This window comes from Chelmon rostratus, chromosome 18, assembly GCF_017976325.1.
Source record: "Chelmon rostratus isolate fCheRos1 chromosome 18, fCheRos1.pri, whole genome shotgun sequence".
NCBI lineage: Eukaryota > Metazoa > Chordata > Actinopteri > Chaetodontiformes > Chaetodontidae > Chelmon > Chelmon rostratus.
Genome location: NC_055675.1, coordinates 5,705,607 through 5,717,633, shown reverse-complemented (window position 1 = coordinate 5,717,633; position 12,027 = coordinate 5,705,607). Strand labels below are relative to the sequence as shown.

The 12,027-nt window shown below is 42.4% G+C and overlaps 1 protein-coding gene across 1 annotated transcript; it reads left to right on the top strand.

Annotated features, from left to right (window-relative positions):
• The first annotated feature begins 5,521 nt into the window (after positions 1–5,521).
• Positions 5,522–9,820, top strand: LOC121622396 (ubiquitin carboxyl-terminal hydrolase 37-like). The gene is made up of 12 exons (XM_041959356.1): positions 5,522–5,551; positions 5,720–5,781; positions 6,863–6,962; positions 7,072–7,403; positions 7,560–7,691; positions 7,794–7,917; positions 8,020–8,171; positions 8,864–8,966; positions 9,160–9,236; positions 9,411–9,519; positions 9,634–9,694; positions 9,810–9,820. Exons 1-12 carry the CDS (start codon positions 5,522–5,524, stop codon positions 9,818–9,820), a joined length of 1,293 nt encoding a protein of 430 aa, XP_041815290.1.
• The last annotated feature ends 2,207 nt before the right edge of the window (positions 9,821–12,027 follow it).

Here is a 12,027-nt window from a genome sequence, read left to right as displayed (position 1 = left end):
ACACCAGGATTTTTAAGAAAGCTTCCCCTAGTTGACTCCAGCATGTTCTGGAAGGAAAACAAAACCAGAACGAGCATGATTGCGACACCCTGATTGGATCGTTTGGCTTCCTGGGATGGTCAGTGGGCAACGCACTAATTGCTCCGGTGTAAATGTTACAGGCCTCACGTCTTGTGTGGCCGGTAGCAGGTGTGGTGTCCTGTTTTATACAGGAAAAGCAGAGACATGAGACAATAGTTGAAGTAGTTCAGCAGGCTGTTTGTAATCTCTCATTTTTCTCATCGCATTCCAATAAACTTTTCAGTCAAATACACAATTCAACAAACCACGTCTGTCCGTTCACAGTTCACAATACATCATTATTCAACAAAAATCACAATCACACAGCATCTACATAACCACACAGGTCAAAAAGTAAAGTACTGGGATGAACGTAACTACTTATGAATGCACAAATCTTCTTTACACAGAAAATACTTTAGTTACCAGTTACTAAGTTCTCAATGTGCACTGTTACTCACACTCAGTTCCTGCTGCGCATTAGCTGCAGAATATATTTAACCAGTAGCTTTAACACTGTAATTAGCCTACGCCACAATTTACTGCTTTTATATGAAATATAAACACAGCACAGTACTAACAGAAAATGGTTTGGCCATGCAAAAGTTTTATCTCAACCTATTTACAGCTTTAACACTGTATCATCTGAGTGAGTGACATTTCAATTACTACATAAAACTCATTACTTCTACTCATTTAACTGTGTTTTACCTCTTATAATTTCACTCAAACCTTATTTAAATGTGTGAGGCAAAGTATACGTGCCGAGGAGCTACAAGACAAAGAAAAACAAAATCTTAATGGAGGGCCGCCATTTTGTTTCACTGTTTACACGGGAGCCGCCATTATGATCGTCAGGAAACTTTCTAAAAGTTTCTAACATGTCCGAAACTAATACTTTCCACATCCAACTTTGGCAAAACAACATCAAAAAGGTTTTAAAAGTCCTTCGAAATGTCCTGTGATGAGATAACTCACATTACACTAGTTGAAGTAGGTCAGCAGGCTGCTCTCTGTCTGGGGAACGGAAGCCTCGCGGCCCTATTACAACCAGCACTCACCCCCTTGTGGCAGAATTTAGTAACTGCACCTTTAATGGCGTTACAAAAACACTGCAAAATGAATTAAATGTGGCCTTTTTCACACATAAACACATAAAATATCCTTACAATTGTGACCATACATTCGTAGGTGTCACATATATGTGACCCTGTTTATATATAAACAGACCCTGTTTATATATAAACAGGGTCAAAATTTGTGCTTCTCACAGCTTGTAGCTTGTATACTTCAGTGTCACATACACAGACAGGACATTTGTGTGTCGGCCTCTCAGACTGTGTGAAACCTTGCTGTTCACGTGCGAATTATACCTGCGTGCATAAAACCCTTTTCACACATGCACAAAATACTTCTACAGCTGCAAAACTTTATTCAAGCATAGTCACACGTTCAGATACGTGCATACAGTTTCTTTACATGCACACAAAAGGTGATGTACGACTGCAGGCTGAGAATTTGGACTTTTGGACACTGGGAGCTGCAGCCTCAGAGGGATGACGCTATAGCTGCAGACAACTGGACAACCCAGTTCTCACACTTATGAACAGCCCACAGATTCACACAGTGGGTTGAGGAAAAATGTACATGGATCATGGCAAAGGTGACTGACACAACAACCCGGGGGGGGGGCGTGTCTGTGGAATTGTGTTTTAAAAACTCTCCAAGGCTGTTCATGTAAAAATCATGAAATGGCAAATGTCTCATTTGTATGGGAGCGACCTCTGTGACCTCTACATCTAACACTAACAGACGCGTGACAGCTTAACGGTCACCCAAACTGACCAATTTTATTGAAGGCCAAGTGACACAAAAGATCATCTTTAAATGTTTTAGTTTTCGTTTTTTCATTCATGGTTTGGTTCGTGTTCCTTAATCCAGTGGTCCGGTACCAGTCTGTGGATCAATTGGTGCACAAGAAATAATTAATTATTTCCGTTTTATTTATTATCTGCTCTCGGTAACATCTCAGTCACTTGAGCGCTCATTTTTAACCCACAAGCTCGCAAGCGTTGACCGGTCCACGGTGATAAAGAGGTTGGGGACCACTGCTCCAAGCAGGGGAAGGATGAAGACCACCTCCAGCAGAGGACAGAGGACAGATGAAGACCACCTCCAGCAGAGGACAGATGAAGACCACCTCCAGGAGAGGATGGATGAAGAGCCTGTCCGTTGACAGGAGCACCAGCAGGTCCCCCAGCCCTTTAAGAGGATGGGCCACCCCAGAGAGTCCGGTTCCTCCCAAGTTTTTCCTTGGCACAGATGCCACGAATCAGCATCTCAAGCTGAAGATGGAAAAGTGGTTCCTGTGAACAGCTGCACTTCTCAATGAGTCTTGGAGGAAGTCAGCCATCTATCGTCTTCACACATCTTTCAGACGACTACAAGGATTTAAAAACATATTATGCTTATAATATCACAGACAAGGTTTAAGTTTATGTCTAAAGCCAAGACTTGACAAGGAAAGTGTTTTTCCTGCTACTTATGTTGGGGTAATAAGAATAACAATAATAATAATAATACCTTTATTTGTATAGCACCTTTGATACAGACAGTTTTGCAATTTTGCATCCAAGTCTGTGCATGAGAATAAACAATGTGACAGGAAATATGAATTAAAGATATGAGGAGACCTATCATTTTTTTTGGACACACAGCATTAAGCAATGTTGTCGGTTCATAACATGTCCTTTAAATATGAGCAGCAGTTCTGTCATTCAGCCCCATTTCTCATTATTATGACACAAAAATATCATTTTTCTCAAATATTTTATCATTATGAGAAACGAAAATGAAAAAGGCACCGCTCATCCGTGGGCAAGATTCTTCTTAGAGGTGCTGGAGCTGAACTAAGACACTCGAAAAAACAAAAAACAGCAACCGCATACTCACAACTCTGTACAATCATCAATTTATTTCTGCAAGCTTTCGGTCTGTGACCTTCTTCAGGCATGCACACTGAGTGAATGTGGCTCTAGATAAAGGATTCTGGCCATCCCTTCACTTGATTGCATAATGCCAGACACCTGTGTTGACATGGCTGAGGCTACAAGGATATCATGGGGATTGTAGTCCAGCTTAGAGACTTGTAGTCCTACATCAGATACAGCCTGAGACACAGGGTCTACTGAAACCAAGAAACATAAATACATCATTTCATCAATATAAATACATCAATACCTCAAAATAATTTACAAGGGTAAATTGTAACAACACAATGGAAAGAAGCGACAATTTTTATGCAAACATCAGGTAATGACCATCATAGAGCATAGTGTAGCCTAAAGTCCATTTTGATTGAATTAAAGTACAACACTCATTTCAAAATCCTCATTGAGACCCAGTGGTTGCAAAGTTTCTATGGTGTGAATCCAACACAGCTCTCTCTGACATTGTCGCCTGTCAACATCACCCCCTCTCTGAAGAGTAAGCTGTTCTATTCCCTGGAACCTGAGGGAGGAGATAGGATGGGAGTGGTTATTGAAATGACGGGCAACAGGGCAATTAATATCATTTCGTCTTATTGAGCTTTTGTGTTCACTAATCCTTTGTTTCAGAGGGCGAATAGTTTTACCAATATAGATTTCATCACAGGTGCGTTTCAGCATCTACAACATTTGTGGTATTGCATCTGATAACTCCTCTTACTGGAAAAGTTTTCCCTGAAAAGAGTTCTTCCATTTTTCCTTGAAAAAGGCAGAATATATAGATATCTGTACCATTTAAGGATTTTATGACTAAAGGGATTCCTGTCAGGATTAAAGACAAAGTTGTCCTCAAAGAAACCCATATATAGATTGGCAAAGTCTGGAGCAAAGGTGGAACTCATAGATGTGCCTTTTAACTGTAGATAAAAATCCTCTAAGAAATTCAACTTCAGGACTAGAGAGGCCAGTTCGCAAATGAATTCACTGGGGGGGGCATCGGTGCGATCTTGGAGGTAGAAGCCTATGAGAAACAAAACATGAGGACAAGTTTCCCCAGTCCAGAGGGACAGAAAACTTGAAACAGCTCAACAACAAATGGGATAGAGGATGCTGGGCCCTGTCTGTTGTCCAGGAGGAGAGCAGGACGTGAAAAATTCAAAATTCAAAATGGTGGAAAATTAAAAATGGCCGACATCACAAAATGGCCGACATCACAAAATGGCGGAGTTTTATGGTCCAAGAGGCTTTTTTGTTGAGCACACTGAGCTGGACTTGTGTGTGCAACTTCAAGTCGATCAGACTCGTTGTTCGAGGGATGTGGGGGGTTTTTAAATGAACTTTTGGGCTTAATTACAGCGCCACCGTTTGTTGATTGCATAGAAATCCAATCCTGTGGCTGCAGAAGTCAGAAAGATATTGAACAGATACAACAGAAAGATATCAAATTTGGTCCACGCAGCCGCTAAAGGGGAGATATTAGCTAACGTTGACTGAAAACACCTGCATGCATGCTAGCATACTGCGGTTAACACAAAAAAGAAAAGTCAATACAATCTAAATTCAGCACAAAATAAGATAACAGGGCGAGGCCGACTTTGATTAAACCACAGTTATCTTGTTAAGTAAAGCACAGGAGGAGGATGGACGACGCTGGGCCACGTCTGTGCAAAATCTGTATTTTTACAGTCATTTGTCACTTTGCGTCTACAACAGTAGCTTGATGCCTTGTTTTGTCTGATTGTAGATCAGGTTGTTTCACTGATTGTGATTGCTGTGATTATTATGTATCGAATGTATTATATTGTTTTGACTGGCATCATACATTTCCAGTGTGTGTTTCCTTTAAAGCAACTGCCAGATTGATATGCAAAAGAACTTAATAATAATAAAAATGATGATCCAGGTTGTGGTTTTCTGCCATCATAAATTCTATTAATGCAACTTGAAGTGAAGGACCACAAAAATGAGCTTCATCAAGTCCCATCAGAAAACTCAGTGACTGATCTGAGCTCTGAATGCTCTGAACTGTCAGTTATGTTAGTTGTGTTATGTTGAATGTTAACAAAACTTTGTCAGTTTTCATAATGTTTTTCTACATTTACTGAGTTCATTCAGATATGTATTTGTTCATTAGTGCCCAGTGCAGCAGGTTGTAATTGGGGTTTCTGTAATAAATTGACTTGTTTCACTTTGTTTTTATTTGAATTTCACATATTTGTATTTTTTGTCTAAGACCAACTGACATACAACAGAAACAGCTCCATGGTTATATGTAAATGACCTCCAGCATTTTCAGCCAATCAGAGCGTAAATAAAGCACGGAATCCAGTGATGTCACAGAGCCTGCAGGTAAAGTCTATGACTTTACCTGCAGATCACCTTGGAGATGAAACTAGTTTCAGTGAGTTTGGACACGTTTCAGTGAGTTTGGACATTTTGCTTGGACTCGTGACACGAATCGAAAACTTTCAACGATGGATCAACTATTTGGCTGTTTTGGAAAGGTATGTCATGGAGATGTACTCCACATTTTCTACTGTTAACATCACTTTGACTTGATTTCAGCTTCACACTTCACACTGTTCAGTAGATGCTTTCTGTGAAGCCACTTCATGTCAGCTGTGTAGATACATGATGTTTCATCATTTCATTCTCTTTATTTTTCTGTACAGAGATCTAAAAAGTATGTTGTGGAAGCAGATCAGAGGAGGCAGACACACGACTCTCAGAAGAGGTAAGTAAATCCATCACTGCTGTCATAGTGTTGTCCTGACGGTTTCTTCACCTGCATGGTCCGGCCCGTTAGCTTCCTTCAGTTTTGGTTGCTGAGAGAAAACCATGCGCGTCAGGAAACACAAATTTTATTGAGCAAAGATGCTCTGAATGTAGTTGGTGTCAGTTATGTAAAATACCATGAACACAATGTTGAAAAGACCTGGATGCAGACTGGAAATTAGCTCATGAAGACTTTAGACTTGGCAGGGACTCATCTTTCAGGACTCACCCTGACAGACTCAAAACCTGTTCCAGGCAGTCCAAGCCGGAATTCACCCCAGACTGGGGAGTGAATGATTCCTTAAATCAGTATTCCCTAACCCCGCGGCCGCGGATCAGTCCCGGTCCGTGGATCAATTGGTGCCGGGCCGCACAAGAAATAATGAATTATTTCCGTTTAATTTATTATCTGAGTCCGAACGATCTTTTATTTTGAAAAATCTTTTATTTTGAAAAATGACCGGATCCTCTCGGTTACTTCTCGGTCGCGTGAGCGCTCAAATTTAACCCACAAGCTCGCAAAATGAGTAAAAACAGACGTGTTCAGAAAGTTTCTTTGCTAAGGGGAAAAGGCCCAGTGAAGAGACGGAAGAACAAGCGACGCCTTCCAAGAAAAAGAAAGCTTTTAGCAGACAATACCAGCAGTCCTGCTTGAAATATGGATTTGTTGCGACAGGTTATTTTTAAAAATAATTTATTTAGGGGCAAAGAGGATGTTACCAGAGACTTTAATGTTATACTCATGTTATGTTGTTGGTGCAATGTTACGAGGAAGCTTCTGATAAAGTTGAATGCTTTCCGTTTATTATTATATTTATTATTATTATTATTACCATGTATTCCAATATAAACAATCTACCTATACCCCCTTCCCTCTGCTGTAAAACTGTCAAGCGTTGACCGGTGATAAAAAGGTTGGGGACCACTGCCTTAAATGATCCCTCTAAATAATTTCTCATATACACATATACATATATACATATACAGTATGTTGTGATTGCACAACAGAAAAAAATAACTCTATTTCTCTTTGTCAACAGTGGGTCTGTCCCAGACGCTCCTGCTGCCAAGAAGAAGGGCCCAAAGATCCTGTGGTGGCGTCGGCTCTTTGGCCGCCTTCAGGGAAAGAAGTTTGGGAAGGTATGTATGAGTGTCACAAAGTGCATCACTCGACACAATGCAGACATTTATGAGTTGATGAGTGTGTCTTTGCATGACTATTTCCTGACTCCAATATCATTTATGACAGGTTGCACCAGCTGCTGAAGAAGAGACACCACAGGAACAGAGCAACTCTCCTCCTGACCAGGTAGAGCAGGTGACCAGCGCAGAGGACAACAATGATCCTCCAGCTGAGCCCATGACGGACATACAAGAGATCATCATCACTGTGGAGTCTTTCAGCGCAGAGGAAAACAATGATCCTGAAGAAGAGACACCACAGGAACAGAGCAACTCTCCTCCTGACCAGGTAGAGCAGGTGACCAGCACAGAGGAAAACAATGATCCTCCAGCTGAGCCCAAGACGGAGGATCAGAAGATCATCTCCACTGTGAAGCCCGTCAACTTTACAAGTCTTGGGTAAGTACATCTGCATGTGTGTACACACACAAACACACACACACACACACACACACACACACACACACACACACAAGAACCAGTGCTGTAGAGAAATGCATCCATCAAAGTAAAATGATTCTGAGATGTCTGACTCATGTTATGTTTGTGTGTCAGGTTCCCCAACCCTGCCAACTTCTGCTACATCAACTCCAGCCTGCAGAGCCTCCTGACGCTGGAGGACTTCGTTACAGCCATCAGCTCTCAGGAGCAGGTGTGGAGTTTGCTCCCTGAGGCTGAACTCATGAGGTAAAGCAACCATCCGAAACAACCACTCAGTTTATTCTCAAGTTGTCCCATGAACAACAACAAAAGAGACAAAGCCTCTGACCCTTTTATTCTCCTCTCCAGATTATTCATGGACATCAAAGCGTCTCACTTTTCCAGTGATTTGACCCACAAATTTATCCTCACCATTAAGTTCAAGGAGGCGGCCTCTGTCTGGAGCCCGGAGTTCGAGGATTTCGAACAGAAAGTACGTAAGCTGGTTTAATGTTGTAATATTGTTTCACCGTTTGCTGATAGGTTCTCCTCTGTGTATGAGCTCCTTTGTCTGACTGTGTGTGTTTCTCTGCAGGACGCTCATGAGTTCCTCATCTCCGTGCTGGACCAGATACGATCTCTGGGCGTGGAGCTTCGGGTGATGGCGGCCACAATGGACATGAGCTACAGGTGTCCAGTGGAGGATCAGCTGCTGTTTAGGATGCAGAAGACCAGGACCTGCAAGAGGTATGCCAACGCAGTCACACACATCACACACACACACACACACACACACACACTCATGTGCAGCGGTGGAGGAAGTGTTCAGCCCCTTTACTGAAGTAAAAGTACTGATACCACACTGTAAAAATACTCCAGTCCAACGAAAAGTCCTGCATTGACAATGCTACTTAAGTAAAAGCATCTAAGTGTCATCAAGAGAAAATACTTCAAAAGAAGTCAATGCAGAAAACTGTTATACAATTATTTCAATTAATTTAATTAATTTGAAGAAAAATCAGCAAACGCTCACATTTGAGTGGCTGGAGCCATGAAATGAAAGCATTTTTACATGAAAAATAACTTCAACTATGATCAAAATATTTGTCATTTCAGCTCTTAATGTATGTATTGTTAGGTTCAGTCATTTAATTTATCACAAAAGCTCATAGTTTATATACTCTCCATGTGTTTTATATGTAAAAATCTAAATGTGTCAAGTGACTAAAGCTGTCAAAATAGATGTAGTGAAGTAGAAAGTAGAGTATTGCTCTCTGAATTGTAGTGAAGTATAAAGCAGCATCAGAAGAAAATACTCAAAGTACCTCACACTTATACACTTGAGTAAATGTACTTAGTTACATCCACCGCTGTTCATGTGTTTGCCAGCAAATAAATGTGCAGCTGTTTTCTAACTCTGTTTTCTCTTGAACGTGTAGCTGTGGAGAAGAATCCATCAGACAGGAGGAGTTCACTAACCTGTCCCTCGACCTGTTACCTGAAGGAGGGACGGTGATGGGCATGCTCGAGGACTACCAGAAGGTATGAAACACTTCTCCTCAGTCAGTCCCCTTACATCCCACTGATAGAATGTGATAATATGATGTAGAAAAGACATTTTAGCCCCAGCACCACTGCTCATGTGGCCATGTGGAGGGATGTGTAGATGTTGTGCTGTTGTGCATGTAAATCCAGTATCAAAGTACTAACCTGTGGGTTCTGTGCTGTTCTGCAGGAGGAGAAGCTGGAGTATCGGTGCGAGTGTGGAGGCACCACATCAGGCCAGCGCTCAGCATTCGTGAACCTGCCTAAGTAAGTAACATCAACAAATGACCAAATTCCTGACCACGGTGCCCAGTGATGATACTGGTGGACCCACTGGTGTCAAACTGGGCTCCACTGACCCTCAGGAAGAATTGAGATGAATCAAAATAGAATCTTTTTCCTCTGTCACCTGCTGCTAAAACATCTTCTGTCTGTCTGCAGGGTGCTCGTCTTACACCTGAAGCGCTTCGAGTACACCGACAACTTCGAGCTCCAAAAGGTCCACTGCCCCGTCTTCCTCTGCAGAGACCTCGTGGTCTCCTCTCAACAAGTAAGAACAACTGAATGACCTGATAACAAAATAAATCAATCATCAGACTGTGGTGGCTGTAAGTCAACAAGTGGACTGTGTGTACTAACTCTGATCATCTGTGCTCCGTCGCAGGGTGGCTGCTGCTTGAGTCTGGTCAGCATCATCAGTCATGTCGGCTCCGGACCAGAAGAAGGTAAGATAACATTTTATTTTATTTACGCTCACGTTCAACATGAATAGAAATCTTTATCTTTCGTTGTTGACCAGCAGCTTTCCTACATTCTGCTATTGGCTGCTGCTGCTGTCAGTCACTGTATGACTGTACAAGTTGGAAAACATTTGATCTTATGCACCTGTTTTTTTTTTTTTTTCATTGAGAAAGTCAGACACAAACCTTTTCTTACTTTCACTGTTGTCTGGTATCAGTTAAAGTCAGTTCATGTTCACATCATCCACCGAGTCCTGTGACAACCCACCTAACACCGATTCCTCTCCTGTTAGGACACTACATCTCTGAAGGGCTGGATCTGGACGTCGGACCGATCGACCCGAACGACCGCTGGTTCACCTACAATGATGCTCAGGTCACCGAAACAACTGGTGCCTCTGTATGTGAGCGGCAGGACCAAAGCTCCTACATCCTTTTTTACAAGAGACATGACGCAAACACTGATGTTCCTTAAATGTCCTCAGTGTCAGGGAAGTGGGGACTAAGGAAGAACTAAGGCGTAGAACCCACATGCAGACACACAAGGGGGCGCTTGGTAAAATTAAATTTATTAAACACAAACACAGGTGAAACACATCAGACAATCACAATGGCGGGAAAACACAGGAAGTAAAGTAAACCAAGACACATAACATGAACCTTCAAAATAAAACAGGATGTGAGAAAACCCAGACAAAGACAACACACAAGGAGAAACTTAGCAAAAACCGGCGTGCAGAGCACGGGTCATGACACTCAGACAGCACTTCAGACTGATCACAGCTGAGGAGAGAAATGGAGCAAGAAAAAAGAAAAAAGAACGATGAACTTCCTGTGTTCACGTGTGTTTCTGTTCCAGCTGGACTGAACTCTGCAGGACTCAAGGTCAGAGGATCAACCCCGGGATGTGATAAGGTAGGTATGGTTTCCCTCTGTCTTATCTTTTACAGGTCTGAGATGGCCCACCAGCACACCCATCAGAGGATGGATGAAGACCACCTCCAGCAGAGGATGGATGAAGACCACCTCCAGCAGAGGACAGATGAAGACCACCTCCAGCAAAGGACGGATGAAGACCACCTCCAGCAGAGGAAGGATAAAGACCACCTCCAGCAGAGGATGGATGAAGACCACCTCCAGCAGAGGAAGGATGAAGAGCCTGTCCGTTGACAGGAGCACCAGCAGGTCCCCCAGCCCTCAGGAGGATGGGCCACCCCAGAGAGTCCGGTTCCTCCCAAGGTTTCTTCGTAAAGCGGAGTTTTTCCTTGCCACAGTCGCCACTTGGCTTGCTCTCTGGAAAAGACATTGATAAAAAATATATATAAATGTCAGATGAGTGTATTTGCATCAAATTGAAATGCTCTTGTACCTGCAGACTCTTTTTGCACCAAATTATCCATAATAAATGAAATGGATCAAAGGTTCAGCTTCTCCAGTGTTATTATATCAAACAGTTTGTCTCTCAAATGTCTGCAAAGTTTTTTCACATTGTGGAAACTGTTTCATTTCAACTGCAAGCAATTAAAAACAGTGATTCTCTGGAGCTCGACTGAACTCACGTCACAAATAAAACGCTCCAAACTGAGTTCATTCACATCAGAGAGTTTGGTCGAACAGTTGTTTGCTCTCAAGCTTGGGACACACACACACACACACACACACAGAGTAAAAGTCCAAACCAAGTCTTCAAGAGGTGAGCGAACGAGCTCCCTGTTTCCACAGTGGTACAGTCCTGCAGTGAGCTGACATCTCTACAGTGAGCATCTCAAGCTGAAGATGGAAAAGTGGTTCCTGTGAACACCTGCACTTCTCAATGAGTCTTGGAGGAAGTCAGCCATCTATAGTCTTCACACATCTTTCAGACGACTACAAGGATTTAAAAACATATTATGCTTCTAATATCACAGACAACCACGTATAGTGCTGAGAGAAAACCACGTGTGTGAACAGTGTCAGGAAACACAAACCTTTCCCTGCTCCTGCTCGCAGCACAGCTGAGACTGGACAGCTGGACCTGTCCCCTGTCCCACAGATGGCAATGCCTGAGTGTTTATTAGTTTATCAGCCAGTGAGCTTGAAAGTGACCGAACAGGACGAAACAAATATCTTATTTAAAAAAGATGCATTGAATGTCGTTGTGTTCATAGTATTTTACATAACTGACACCAATCTTGAAAAGACCTGGATGCGGACTGGAAATTTGCTCATGAAGACTTTGGACTTGGCAGGGACTCACCTTTCAGGACTCACCCTGACAGACTCACGACCTAACACAGTGAAGCCTCAAAACTGCTTCGCCAATTGGATTTATAATAAAA

What these genes read in the sequence shown, in the direction of transcription:
- LOC121622396 (XM_041959356.1), top strand. Translation starts at nt 5,522, where the DNA reads ATGGATCAACTATTTGGCTGTTTTGGAAAG. An exon ending in TGCTCGAGGACTACCAGAAG is followed by an intron (nt 8,967 to 9,159) that starts GTATGAAACACT and finishes GCTGTTCTGCAG; the next exon opens with GAGGAGAAGCTGGAGTATCG. An exon ending in GCATTCGTGAACCTGCCTAA is followed by an intron (nt 9,237 to 9,410) that starts GTAAGTAACATC and finishes GTCTGTCTGCAG; the next exon opens with GGTGCTCGTCTTACACCTGA.